Below are 14,594 nucleotides of genomic sequence, written 5' to 3' on the forward strand. Positions count from 1 at the left end.
TCCGTTAGGTCCGGGCGATGGAGTCCGTCGTTATAACTGGAGATCAAGGAATGCAGCGAAACGCAGACTTGGTTTGCCTGCTGTAGTATTAGCTAAATAAATTATGTTGAACAAGGCTTATTAAGCTGAACATCGCCACAATTGTTCTGCTATGTATCGGTACTTATTTTATATAGGGGAACTACACTGTTAGCAGTAACTTGGTATGCATGTATTTCATGTTAGCTTAGCTTCTTAGCCTGAGCTAGCTCTGTTTACTTCCAGTTCGGAGGCAGCAGGTCCCGCCTCGGCTCCGCCTCTTTGCCCTTATTTGGAGCATGCTGGAGAAGGCGGGAGTTGAACTCTGACGTCACTGTCGAGCCGTTAGTGGCCGACTCCGCCTACTAAGGGCTTCTCGGCAACTCTGCAGAATCCTATGGGTGACGTCACGGACACTACGTCCATTTATATATACAATATGTCTCAATGTCCCGACGACAAAACCTACCCGCAGTCGGAACCATCCTGTTTCGGTTCAACAATGCCAGCGGTTTTGACAGTCTCAATGGTCGCAGAGCTGCGGCTTTGGGGTTCATCTGGCTGCGCTGGTTCTAGGGTTGAAGGGCCAGGCTCTGGAGTTGTGGATGTCAGGGATGTGACATGGAAGTTGTTGAAGTTCAGTATTGTTTGACTGTACTTTCTTTTCTTATGCGCTGGTTCTTTTGACATGATATCAATAGCTACCTTTATCTAGATAGGTTATGGGCTTACAAAGATCAACGTAACAAAGAAACAAATCTAAGCTTTTTTATTGGTTGTAATGTACACTGGATACATTTGAATGGTGGGACAATGTCCTCTTTGATTGGATTAAAATGTACATATTCTTCCCGTTATGTATGCCTGCTTTATTTTACCTAATGCAATATATGAGAGCCTCCGTCGCTGAGCCTGTAGCTAATGAGATTGTCTTATCTCCTCAATTTGCCAAAATAAAAAAATGTACACAGCTAGATCAGATCGTGTTCTTTTTAGATGCGACTATAGAGTAGGGGGGAATTATTGAAACGGGATGTAGTGTTCTGCTGCATCCGCCACTGCGAAAATGTGGGGCAGGGCTGTAAAGTGTGGGGGGGGGAGGGGCAATGGCCCCTTGGCCCCCCTACTTCCGGCGCCACTGCCCTGAATGCCTGGATCTGAAGTTGTCAGAGAAACAAGCTGAATTAACAATAGCAGCAAATGGGCTCCTAGCTGTTTGTTTTGTGAGAAGCAAACCCTGAAACCCTGATATTTTTCTGTGAAAGTACTTTATTTTCCTTCTTTTTTTTTTTATTGAATCTGCTGGTCAGTTTGTGGACTCATTAAAGAGGAGACCTCTACGGAAAATGTGGCAATTGCTAAAAACCTCCCAAACCATGAACAATTACGTAATCCTAACTGAGAGCAGACTGCAATGACAAACTTTGACAATCCCACACTACCTTACGACACCAAAACAACTCTTGTTATTGTAAGATTGAGAGCCCCTAGTGGCCGAAAATGACGTTGTAACAATTTCGATGTTCTTTGGTTAAGTCTGTTCCTGTACCGTTTTATAATAATATCTACAGTTTGGCTGGATTATAGTTGTGTAAATGGACGAACACAATTTCTGATGTAGGAAGGATATATTAACAACTGCACTCACCCATGACAGCGACCTGGTACAGCGACCTGTACTGCTGATTGGGCTGCGTTCCCGGGACAAAATCTCCCAGTCCGATAGTGCACAGCGAGATGAAGCAGAAGTAGATTCCATCCAGGAAGGACCAAGACAGCTCCACCGCACTGAACACGGCCGCCGGCGCCACGAAGAAACACATCACCACCAGGATCAGCAGCAACAGGAAGTGGACGATGGTGGCAGGCCGAGGCTCCAGGCCGGAGCGCTGCAGCAGCCCGACGGGGGCGAGCACCAGGGGGAACATGATCCTCTGCACGCAAGCCGTGAGCACCAGCATGGTGAAGGGGACCCCGATCAGGGCGTAGAGGATGGAGAACGCTTTACCAGTGTCTGACAGAGGAGTGGTGTGACCATAACCTGCAGAGGAAGGAAGAGGAGAAGCACAAGAGGAAGAACATTCAAATGGTGAAACATCCGGCAGTATTTCAATTATCTGTAGATGTCTTAAAGCCTTGAGCCCTGAGACAGACAGACGGATCCTTATTTGTTAATTGTTTTACTCCAATTAGATGCAAATGTGCATACACATTCTTTATAATTTACACTTTTCCTACATAAGATTTTTTTTAAACCAATGCAATATCTAGGAAAGCAACATTTTAAATTGTTACCCTGGCCTTGTATCATGGTTATCCTTTTACCACCAGATTTGTTTCCAATACACAGCCCAAATTGCATATAGGTCTTCCTTAGATTAGGAAATATTATGATTTTGAAGCAAGTCCTAAATTAAAAATAGTCAAGATTAAGGTTACATGACATTTCATTTATATTCTGTCTGGTACCACTGAATGTGATTACTGGTACAGTGCTAAACTATTTATTTTAGATTTCAGTAGTAGCAGAAAAAAACAAGTAAACTCAAATTCTGACACAGCAGTAAAGCCACTAGGTCTGTAAGTCAGGTTGGAACAGTAGCACATACTGTAATTGTGTCTCGATGGTAGGCTTCAGCCAGCAGCCTTACGGGTTAGAACAACTGAAAATCAGTAACACTGTTCACTATCAGCACACTAATGCTGGGATGAAGAAAATAAAACCCAACATTACTTCACACATAAATACCTTTCCAGCCTGCCTACAGGGAGATATCCTTTATGTATCATCTAAAATGTTCAAGCCACAGATAAATAAATGGATGCGTGTACCCGGTTGCAGTAATTGCAAATTCACGGTTTTTACATTTTCATATATGCAGATTAGCCACTTCCAAGTTTACATTTCATGAAAAAAATTAAAACATCAATCATAATTCTGGGTAGACAATATCTACCAGACAGCACTGAAACTATTGTAATAAAAAGGGTCCACTGACTGGTCCAGGAGTCAATCCTTCTACTGTCACATTAAGGTAAAGGGATTAAAGTTATAAGCACACTACAAATAAGTCATGAAAACAAAAACAGCCGCAGTTTCGAAAGAAAGACATTACACTGCCACAGAGACATTTGAGAAGAGCACAAAGCGAGTCACTGCGTTTGATATCATAATATAATTTGATTTGCATAGGATCTAATATGAAACATCTGCTTACGTAAGCGAGTTTAAATCCTTTGAAATTATCGCTTTAAACTGGATCAAATCAGATTACTCAATGGAACTATGCTGAAAATACTGTAAAGTAGGATGGATAATGTTACTCAACATAAGAACTTTGAGAATTAAAACAATGACATCCTTAATATAATGAAGCTCTGCTCATCACTGATTTTGGGCGATGTGTTTAAACGGTGCTGCCTGGCGCTCGTTGGAGTCAGATAGCAGACTCAGTCAGAACAAAGCTTCCTTTATCAAAGTCAGCCACAGGTTGTTGTCTGTCATCACCGACACACAGGAGCAGACAGTCATGTTGGTTGGATCTAACTCTGTGATCACTTGTGTTTGTCTACAGAAACGGGCTGGGGGAAGAATGGAGCACATTTTTAAAGTGAACCGGCCGCCTATTTTTGGATTAGCCAGGAATACTGGCATTGTCAAGACACTTTGAGCTTGACAGTCTATGGTTATATCACATTGCTTTTGTTGACCTTGAGAATCATGTCTGGGAGATAACACGTCTGTGCAAGTGAGGCTGAGAAATCATCATTCAAACACAAACTTTGCATTACATTGCATTTAGCTGACGCTTTTATCCAAAGTGACTTACAATAAGTACATTTGACCAGGAAGATACAACCTTGAAGAAAAGAAAACAGAATCATATAATTACATCAAGGTTCATAGAGCCAAACATTTCAAGTGCTACTCAACTGGTTATAGATAAGCCAGTCCTTTACATCTGTGCCACAATACATTGATGTCACTTTGAGTCGAGAAAGACTGGGATGGTGATGCCCCCTTACAGCAGAGTATTAACTACATTAATAATACAAAAATATAAAATTGGAGTGGTGCAGTTGATGATGTATTTCTATAGGACGACTGGGAAGTTAGCAAGGGCTCCCTCGACAAAAAGTAATGGGATTCCCCCATATTTTGTATATTGCAGAAAATAAGGTCTGTGACCAATACAAGTTTATGATAGCTAACACATTCCGTTCAGCAGGATAACTTCCACATATTTACACCACTTCATGATTTTTGAAGCGTAAATGCAATCAACAGAATAAAAAAGCTAACGTGAGGCTATAAACGAACTACAGCACAGCCAGATGGTTGCGCTTAACCACTGCTAACTATGACAGACTTTGTGGTTAGATGTTTCATTTATCTCCTAACCTCTGTTAAAAAAAAGAATCCTTGTATGTCTTTAAAATGACAAGCTAAAAGCGAACTTGTGTCGGTGTGATGACATTTAGTCTCTTGTTAGCAACCGCCATTTGTTTGACACTTATACCATCGGACATGCATGAGTGAAGTTTTTACTGAAGTTTTAATACGTAAAACAAAATGTGAAAAATCTCTTCAGCTTGAGTTAACCACAGACCTTATTTCAGGCAAACACATACAAAAAACATTGACTTAAAAACTAGAAAACTGGAAGTGGTTAAATGCTAAGTTTTTTCTGGGTTTTAGGACTAATTCCTGCACCACTCCATTTGGTGGAGTACTTTAAGGAGACTGCAGATTTTAGTCATCTGCCAAAACATGCACAAGTTCAGCTCAACTGTTTGTACAATTCATTACTGTGAAGTGTGTCAAAACATTGTGGAAACACTCACTGTAGCAGAACTACCACTGAAACTATTTTGAGTTTGTTGATGTCCGTCTGAACAAATGTGTTACCACAATAGACAATCACATGCATATATGCATTCACATTACTTCACAAGTGGATAGTTGAGATATAATGTTTAATGCCCCTGGCCCAAGTTCTCTCTGTGGTTGATGGCATCTACTGTAGTTGATGGTTTTGATAACATTGTCCAGTTTATTAATTCACTAATTTCCAATTAAAGTTTGCTTTGTGGCAAAATATGTGGTATCATGGACACACTTTTTTCAACTTTAATTCTCATTAGAGGCAAACGTAACATTTTGTTCTTATTTTTGTGTCAGCTACTTTCTAGCTTCATGCTCTTTTAGCTTTTCTTCAAGCCTTAAAAAGGTAGGGCACGTAAGAATGGAGAAACCAGCTAGAGTGCGCTAGAATTTGAAAGCACACAACCAAAATAAATCCGCCCCTTTCTTCAGACTTCCTTACAGAGCCCCTCCTCCAACACACACGAACGCGCAAATGACTAATGAAAGCACGAGATAAGTTTGTGCACGAGATGGAAGGCTGACAGGCAGGTAGGCCATCCAATTATCTGCCGCGGGCCGAGGCATATAATTGTCGCGGTCCTCCAAGCAAACTGACCCATGCGTACGCAATAAGCACAAAAACGGGAGGGACGAGAAACTGCGACACCGTTGGCAGAAGGAAGAATGGAGAGAAATATGTGGAAATAATACCATAAATAGAATGTTACCTCTCGTTTATCATATAGGCTAGGCCTATGAAGAATTCATTTTCACAAATTGATTAAAGCCAACCTTAAAATGATTTAACAAACGCCTGTTTGAGACTCCTCAGTGCACACAAAAACATAACTTGGAGAAATAAATAAATACGGAAATGTTATTGACCACCCCTCGATTATGTTCTCTTGTTAAGAAATATATTCTCATAAATGATGCGGTAAACAGAAGGACAGAATTACTTTAAACTGACGCCGTTTTGCATTTCTATAGGTTGTATAGATATTAGCATGGTTTTATATACTATCATGTTTAATCATGTTTTATGCCGTTCGCCAAGACTTGATAAGTCGCTCGTAAAACACAGGAGGTATGGAAACTAAGAAACACATGTGGTCAATTGGTACAGCTATATAACACAAAACATTTAGTTGTATTTCCTTTAACTGTTGAATTATGGATATATAGTTGCCTGATCGACAGCTGGAACCAAAAGCACCAAATACAAAACAATAATTCAGATCCAGTCGTCATGACCTCCACTCCGGAGGGATTCCCCGATCACTTTCTTAAGTTTCTCATCAAGGGGGTGTCTCCTGTCCCCGGTACAAACACACTGCCTGAGGATAGGGCTATGTGTATTTTTTTTGTCATTTAGACTTTTTGGGACCACTTTATTTATTTATGTTGGTGACGATCCTACCTCCATGCTGCTTACTCTGGTTCAAATTGCAATCCACCAAACAATTTATCTCGACCTTTCCCAAAATACCAAAATCTGACACAGTGTGAGAATGTCTTTTCTTAGCTGTTCTGTCGTCATTTTCTGCGATCTTTCTTCATGCAGTCAGTCAGAATAGAGGTTTCTCAATACTCAAATTCCCCTCCTTTACTCCTATCCTCGACTCCTCTCCTCGAGACTTGGTGGCCGCCCACAGGAGATGCGAAGCGGAGGACTGAGGAGGGGAAGCCGAGGAGGAAAGTGAGGGGAAAGCAGCAGGCGGTTAGAGAAATGAGAACTCCTCTCCTCTGAGCGGTCCATTTTAAAGAGACGTCCATTAATGATGACAGGAGGCACAGCAGCACTCTGATGGACAGATGTGTTCATGACACTTATATATTTATTTTTAATCATTGACAGTGCGATATAATGAGACAATAACAGGCTACAGATGCGGACATAATATACGCACACACACACACACACTACACATGTATTTATATAATATATAGGCTACATTTTAAGAGATTAAACAAATATGAGAGCACTCTCATAATAACGTAACACAATCAGAGACTGGATATATCCCTCCCCCCCTCTCTCTCTGGTCGCTGAAATGGGAATTGAAATTTACGGGCCAAAAGTTGTACAAGTATTAAAGTAAGCAGAGGACACCAAACCAACTGAGACCTGTCTGTCTGCCGCACCTACGCACTGTACAACACACACCCTACACACTACCACACACACACCTACTGCTCCTAAAGCATAATCAGGCTACAGCCGTTGTGTATTTTATTATGTGAAGCACTAAATGGTCCTTAGAAAAATGTTGACTCTTTGTTTGTAGATATCTACTAAACTACAGCATACAAATACAGACAGTAATGTAGGCCTGTTATACTGTGAGTGGTATATATATTTTACACACTGCTCTGCTTTCTGCATGGACCTCACAGCTGTTCTCACTACTGCTTTCATCGCGACGCGATGAAAGCAGTTACTAAAATAATATCCAGCGGATGCTTGCAGAGCCGTCATTGGCTGAGATAAGTCCGGCCGTGCGTCATGCCTCCACCGTTCCCGGAAATGCATCCGTGGAGGAGCCGTGGAGGATGCATCAGTGTCTCCTTCGTTAGAGCTCCTCCAGAGAGCCTCCTCGATGCTCGATGCTCGGTCCTCGAAGTGCATTTAGAGAAATGAGATGTCCTTCAAAATGGCGCGCTGAAATTCATTTCCGGGTCACTACCGGAGGACTGAGGAGTCGAGGAGGGGAAATTTGAGTATTGAGAAACCTCTAATGAATGAATGAACATTTCTTTGATTATTTATAGGCAAATATGGGCGTTACGTGAAGCCCGCAAAAGCTGCGCCTCATTTCGAGTTGATTGTGATTTATAAAAAGGGAAACCGGCGTAGGATGTGCCGTACGCAAGTCCTGTGCCGGTACGCAGTCTTTTATGAATCGTAAAATGTCTGTGCGTATTTATTTGCTTTGTCCTACGTAAGCAACCTTCCCACACCAATCCTACACAAGGCTTTATAAATGAGGCACCTGGTCCAGGGGCAGGTCTAGACAAAAACATTCATGGGATGGCAAGAGGGTGGCAGGAGATTTTGAGGGGTGGCATCCCCTGGCAGAAGTATATGCTGATTTAATCGCAGTCATATCAATCAATGTTAACTTGGAAAACCACAATATTGAGATTTTAATTCAATAACATTAGGTGACATTATTGTGGCACATCAGTAAAGCCTTACATATATAAGGTGGCAGACATAATGGAATGAATTTTAACTGAACAATAAATGGATGAGTTTGTTTCACTCTTAGACCAGCAGGGGTACCAATCTATGCAGACTGCTGCAATAAGTACATTAATGAACTGTCTCATCGATGTTTGTCTGAATTAATATGATAATATTAACAATCATATTATTTCTATCAGCTGTCAATCCCTGTTATGATTCACATATTCATTTATTATGGAATAAACAAAAAATGTTGGAGGAGTTAATGATGAATGTTCCTCAAGATGCTTGCTCACCCTCCTTCAAATTTGAAAGACAACTAATTATATCATATATCAAAAGAATCAAAGGAACAGTTCAGTGCCCCACAACTTTACTGCAAACAGTTACAACCTTGACTTTACATCAGAAAGAACAAACATTAAAGAAGTGACTAACTGCATCAGTTAGGGTTAAAAAAACGTGTATTCAGCTAAAACATAAACATCGCTGCAGTTATTATCCAGTGGAAAGTCCTTACCTACTGGCCTAGTTAAATCAAAGTGGTTACTTTTTTTGGCTGGGCAGTGAAGTTTTACACAGTCTCATTTGATTTTCTCAGGACTTGAAACTGTTTTTTGGGGGCAGACCCCACAAAGAAGAAAAATTTTATACACACGCAAGGTCATCATCTTAACAGTTTGTTATGCTCATCGAGTCATCCGTGAGCAGATCATCAAGTTGGCATGCCTATAATATAACAGCTGAATGTGGCGATTACCATCTTGTTCAGCAAAACGCCTCACAAACTTATTAAGATTTAAAGCTATGGTGCGTTTTAATTCAATGCCGAGTACAGCCAAACCTGACATGCTCTTCTCTGTCATTGTAGACCGCAAATACCTCATTCCTTTCGTCTACTTGGATCCGAAATACTTCTCGTTTTGCGCTGTCCCCCCATTCAAATGAAATCGCCACCAATCATATTTCCACGCTCGCGCCAGGGCCGGGGGAGGGGTTACAAAGCTCGCGTCTTGTGCTGCATTCACTTGCACTCGGACATTAGAGATTTTCTCTCATAAATGTCCGATGAGCCACAACTTTTATTTCAAAACAAAGCTGCCAACTGGGGTGGCAACTAGGGTGGCAAGGCATTTTTCTGAGATGGCAGCTGCCACCCCGTGCCACCCCATAGAACCGCCACTGACCTGGCCACAAAGGTCCCTTCTGTTCTTTTCATGCATGTCCCATGAGAGTCAGCACGTCTGTGAATGTGGCCGTGTGTTTTTCATAGTGGTTTGCTTTGATAGCACAGAAGCTAGAAAAAAGCCTCCAGGACCTTCTCTGTGTGATGTCATCATGACACAGACACAGCAGTATTTTGGTACTTGGACTCCCCAAACTCCAAAACTTTTGTCAAGCCACAAAGTTCATGTCTTACCAGGTTCTAAATGACTCAGCATTTGGCCAAATACAAGATCCGATATAAACTAGTTATATCTTTAATTGTATAAATCTAATCATCTGTTGATTCTGACTGATACAATTGTGCACTTTTGTTTTAACATGTATATTGATCCATACACAGAATTTAGTAGTTGTATGCATTTATATGTACAAAGCTATTATGCGGCTCAAATCAAAACTTAAAATCAATGTTCTGTAATGAAAAGAGAAATATAAAAATACTGTCTCTTTCTTTCTCACAAGCACTGTGCAAACTGTGCACATTAGCAAGTAGGCCCTGTGCATCACTCTGCTTCACACAACATCCTGTTTCAACAGGAAACGCTTCAAATCAAGGTAAGGTAGCGGCCATAGGTAGCGGCTCATTGTGACCTTTAGGATGACAAACAAAGCCATACTGTAGATACAGGCTATGCCTTTATACTGGTCAATTAGAGTACATTCTGCCATGATAATCTGAATTAGTAACAACGAACAGCTCTGTTGCCACGCTGCTGTTATTGCACTGGACACCTCACACAAAAGAATATAAAATAGTCAGTTGCAAATTAGGTAAAGACAATATTTGGAAAATAAACGTACGATTATTTTGCATGAGAGAAAGTTCTTGATCTTATGACCATGCCGCTGACCCTCGGGACTCAAGTGCAAAGACTTCAGACAGAGGTTATCTCAGAGCAGTGTTATCAAAAGTTCAAGGCTTGGTTATATAAACCTCTCCATAACATCTGATGAGAATGGTAACCGATCCCATGGTGGGTTAGATCTTAATGATTGTACCAACGTAACCAAGGGCATTAACACAAAATGCCAGTGATCTCCAGTGATTTAACATTTCACTTTTGTGAGGAACACTGAATCCAACAATTCCCATGGTGCAACTTGATGTCGTATTTTATTCCACCCACATCTTTCCATCTCCACTCCATAAAGCAATTTCTCATCAATGTGAAGCCTCTGGGCATGAGGGTCACTTTCTCAGACATTTTACAAATGTTTTGGGTAGTATTCCTCCTCTTGATTAATAATCTTGGCTTCATGAGCAACATTTCGTTTCAAAAAGGCACTCGTTCAAGTTTCCAAGCCCTTCAAGTTTACATGCTTAATGATAACACACATACTTGGCAGCATTTTTGTATTGTAATCATTTCCTGTAAAATGCTGGGTTAGTAATGTCACCTTTCAAGCCTCTGGAGGGGATTAAGGAAATTCTCCTTCAAAATTCCTAGCAAAATATATCTATATGTGAAAATCAACAAAGAATGGGAGAAGGATCAATAAAACTCCCATGTTTGATCCTTCACAGCATTCTGCACAGACAGACTTCAACTGACAATTAACTATTCTTGAAGAACTGATTCAAATCTTATAAACAAAAAAAAACTTGAAACTGATGATACTTTGAAGTGATCTTGGGGAACATTTACTTTCTGTCCTAAAGGTCAACAAAAACACCGATCACTGATTATGTGATGATGGTGTGGAATATGTGGCTGTGCAGGTGTGTGAGTAGTTCAGGGACACCACGACGTTACTGCTGCGGAGGAACTGGAAGCTACCATAAAAACCTCTGATGTATAACAACCTGCTCTCACACAGCTGCACCCGTCACTTCCTGTATAATCAGGTCAGGCCTCAACATACAGGGTTCAGACCACTGTGACAAAATACACAACGGAATCAGACTGTGTCGGAGGGGAGATCGGGGGTGGTTTTAACACCGTGGCTTTACCAAAATAGGGTGACAGGAGGGGCATCAGACCACTCCCTGAAGTAATTTCTTCGACAAAGTCTATATTTTGAACCTGTTATGCTGAAATTAGAATGATGTAACTTGTATTAGATTAGAGAGTAGTTTCTTAGGTAAAATGTGTGGTATTTTATAAATGCTAATTTCAAACCACCTACAGTTCTACAGCTAGCTTAACATTGTCTGACTCTGCTGAGTTCAATGACACCTTCCACATAAGTCTATGCCAAACAGTTCATAAGTTATGAAGTTAAGTTAACTGTAGGGCACAGGGCTAACGCAAACCAATGACACAGGAACTCCGTAGGTATTTCACAACAAAGTATTGAGTACCAAATCGATGCCGAAAGGGACTTTTTCTCAAAGTACTGCCAGTATCATGTTGTTAAGATAACGCCAGGACATCAGACTAAAGACGTCCCGGGGCGTCTATCATTTTTCCAACTCAGTTGAGATATAACCACCACGACTTTTGCACTAGCGTAGATCTGCGCGACTGTGTCATGGATGTATAAAGAGAACGTGTGGTCCCCATGTTAACAATGCTGAACTATATCACGTCAACACTTCCTGGCTGCTGAGGCAACTACCTTTGGCGACAGTGCAAGTGAAGCCATGCTGAAAAACGTAACAGCGGTCATGGGCAAACTGAATATTGTTTATCCTTGACAGTGTTGGAAAGTAACAAAGTACATACTCAATTACTGTACTAAAAACAAGCTATTGGGCTACACATTGTTTGCTAGTTTATTATATTTAAATTCAAGGTGAATTGTTACTAAAAGATTATTTAACATTACCTCAGCTATGCATAACTATGATTGTCTTTCATAAAAAGAAAGCGCTATTTTCATCAATCTACTAAAAGACACTATGAAGCGACTGTAGCTGTCAAATTCATATTTTGTGGGATGAAAACACCAAGGGTGACGCTCTGAAGTTGATGCTTAGTCATGCGGAAGTGGGCTTGGTTGAATCTCAAGGTATATGATGATGGTTCATAGCTTCATTCAATAAGAAACACTATTAGTCAGAGGTAAATGCATGCTGTGTTTAAATGTAGCCTTGTTATATTGAGATTTTGGCAAGAAACCTGAATAAAGACAGCTGTTTGAAGGAGATATTTTTACAGCAATAATAGATGTTTGAGGGATAATTATGACCTGTTTGACATTGGAACAAGAACCAGAATGCAAACTAAAATGAATTAGAATATGTTCAAGTCCATTGGATTTATTTTGTATTTGTATTCTACCATGGTATTGAATTATAATTTTTAGAATGTGGTCTTTCCCTAGTATTGATATCCACTGATGCTATTGAGACACCCTCACCCCGCTGAGACAAATGAGGCCTTTCACAAGAGTCAACTACAACTTGTTCATTAGGTTGGCCATGCTATGTGAACCTGTCTATAGGTTTCTAGTTAGCATGAACATAACAAGACAGATCACACCAACACATGAGACTTCCGATTCACCCTAAAGTTCAGCCTCCTATAATGTGAGCCCCAGACTCGCCTCATGACAAAGAGACCTACAGAGCTGCTGGTCACAGATACAAAGTGTCACACATGACCCACAATGATACATTAGCAATTAGATATACTGTACATGTAGAGATAAACATATAGTGCATATTGCAGTGGTGAATAGTAACTACAAAGTAACATTACTCAAGTATAGCACTTGAGTACTTCTTTTGACATACACACGTGTACACTTCTTTAGTATTTCCATTTAATGCTAATTTATACTATCACTCCACTACATTTCAGAGGCAAATATTGTACTTCTAACTTCACTACATTTAGTTTAACAGCTACTTTGTAGATATACATAAACATACATTTGTACTGATAAAGTGCAATGCAGTACTGTTCTAACATTCTACACAGTATTTAATCATTGCAATACTAAGTATTCAAATTGGTTCCACATCGAGAAAACTACCAAACTAAAATGCTGTTACTCACATGTAGAAAAACCGAATAATATAATACCCAAAATAATAAAACACTGTGAAATGATCCATTCTGCATAACCAGTACTTTTACTTGAAGTACATTAAGCTGATAATATGTATGTACTTTAGATTATTCTAAATTGGCTATTGTGCAGAATAATCACTTTTAGTACTTTAAGTACATTATGATGCTAATTATTTTTTACTTAGGTAACATTTTAAATCAGGACTTTTACTAAAAGTGGATTATTTGAGACCATAGTTCTAGTGTGGATTCATCTAATTTATCATTTTTAATTTTCATTGTTGCAATTGTGTTGTTGTGGGGCAGGATGCAACAGTGAAACTCCTTGTACATGAAAATGTGAGACCTCAAACTAAATAATGAATAGCTAGTTCGCTCAAAATTGTCACAAACAACCCGGCCTCCCCCTGTCTGTCACATCCACGACACGTGGCAAAATAACGCCATAAATGGGTGACCAGGATTTGACTTTTGTGCCGTCTCATCTCCAAACATTTGACCCCCTTTATCGGACTGCTGATTGTTGTTTTGTTCATGGAGGAATCTGACAGTAAGGTCTTTGTTCTGAGGCTGCGTCCTGCGCAAAAAACAAGTGTCACAAGTGACTTTCAGAAAACTTTCCCTGTGTGTCTTAGTCAGGGCTGCACTCACCGACAGTGGTGACCAGAGTGTTGGCGAAGAACATGGAGGAAGCCAGGTCCCAGTTGGAGGTGGTGGAGGCGTTTCTGAGCACGGAGACGCCGTACTTGTTGGCCGCCAGCACTTTGAGCAGAAAGCGTTCCAGCGCCGCGTCACTAACGCAGCTCAGGTTCAGGAACTCCTGCTTCAGGACTTCCAGCTCGGTGCGCATCCGGTCCTCCATCGGCCGCTCGATGCTGGAGAACACCAGGGCTCCGAATAGCAGGTAGATGACATAGAAGAGGATGAAGCCTGTCAGCAGCAGCCACGACCTTCCCACAAAATGCATGTCTGCGAACTCAGGGATCACATCTGCTCATGGGACTCCCTCTCTGACTGCTCTCTTCCTCTCCGTGTGACGGCTGGGGGAACATATTTTGGGGGCTGTCCTAATTGAACTTGAACCCCTCCTGTTCCAACATCCTCCTCCCACAGCAGGGTGTGTCCACAGCAGAGTCCTGGAGCTGCATCCTGGATCCTGGAGGAGTCTGTAACTAGTCCCACTGGAAAATAACCCTTCTGCTGTTCAAAGACATGATCTATTTTCCAAATGTCCCCAAACGACACCCTTTTACCAAAGACAACCACATGTGGAAGAAGTACTCAGATCTTGTATAGTACAAGTACCAGAGTGTAGGAATACTCTGTTACAAGT

At 40.9% G+C, this 14,594-nt stretch overlaps 1 protein-coding gene across 1 annotated transcript; it reads right to left on the bottom strand.

The window, feature by feature from the left end:
* Nucleotides 1–1,299: 1,299 nt before the first annotated feature.
* Nucleotides 1,300–14,289, bottom strand: kcnk6 (potassium channel, subfamily K, member 6). Its single transcript, XM_010769821.1, has 2 exons — nucleotides 13,913–14,289; nucleotides 1,300–2,059 (listed from the first exon to the last, which is right to left on the bottom strand). The coding sequence occupies exons 1-2, from the start codon at nucleotides 14,226–14,228 to the stop codon at nucleotides 1,650–1,652; spliced, it is 726 nt and encodes a 241-aa protein (XP_010768123.1). The 5' UTR covers nucleotides 14,229–14,289; the 3' UTR covers nucleotides 1,300–1,649.
* Between the last annotated feature and the right edge of the window lie 305 nt (nucleotides 14,290–14,594).

Source organism: Notothenia coriiceps, unplaced genomic scaffold, assembly GCF_000735185.1.
Source record: "Notothenia coriiceps isolate Sejong01 unplaced genomic scaffold, NC01 NC01_scaffold00007843, whole genome shotgun sequence".
NCBI lineage: Eukaryota > Metazoa > Chordata > Actinopteri > Perciformes > Nototheniidae > Notothenia > Notothenia coriiceps.

What these genes read in the sequence shown, in the direction of transcription:
- kcnk6 (XM_010769821.1), bottom strand. Translation starts at nt 14,228, where the DNA reads ATGCATTTTGTGGGAAGGTCGTGGCTGCTGCTGACAGGCTTCATCCTC. An exon ending in CACTCTGGTCACCACTGTCG is followed by an intron (nt 2,060 to 13,912) that starts GTGAGTGCAGCC and finishes CTTCCTCTGCAG; the next exon opens with GTTATGGTCACACCACTCCT.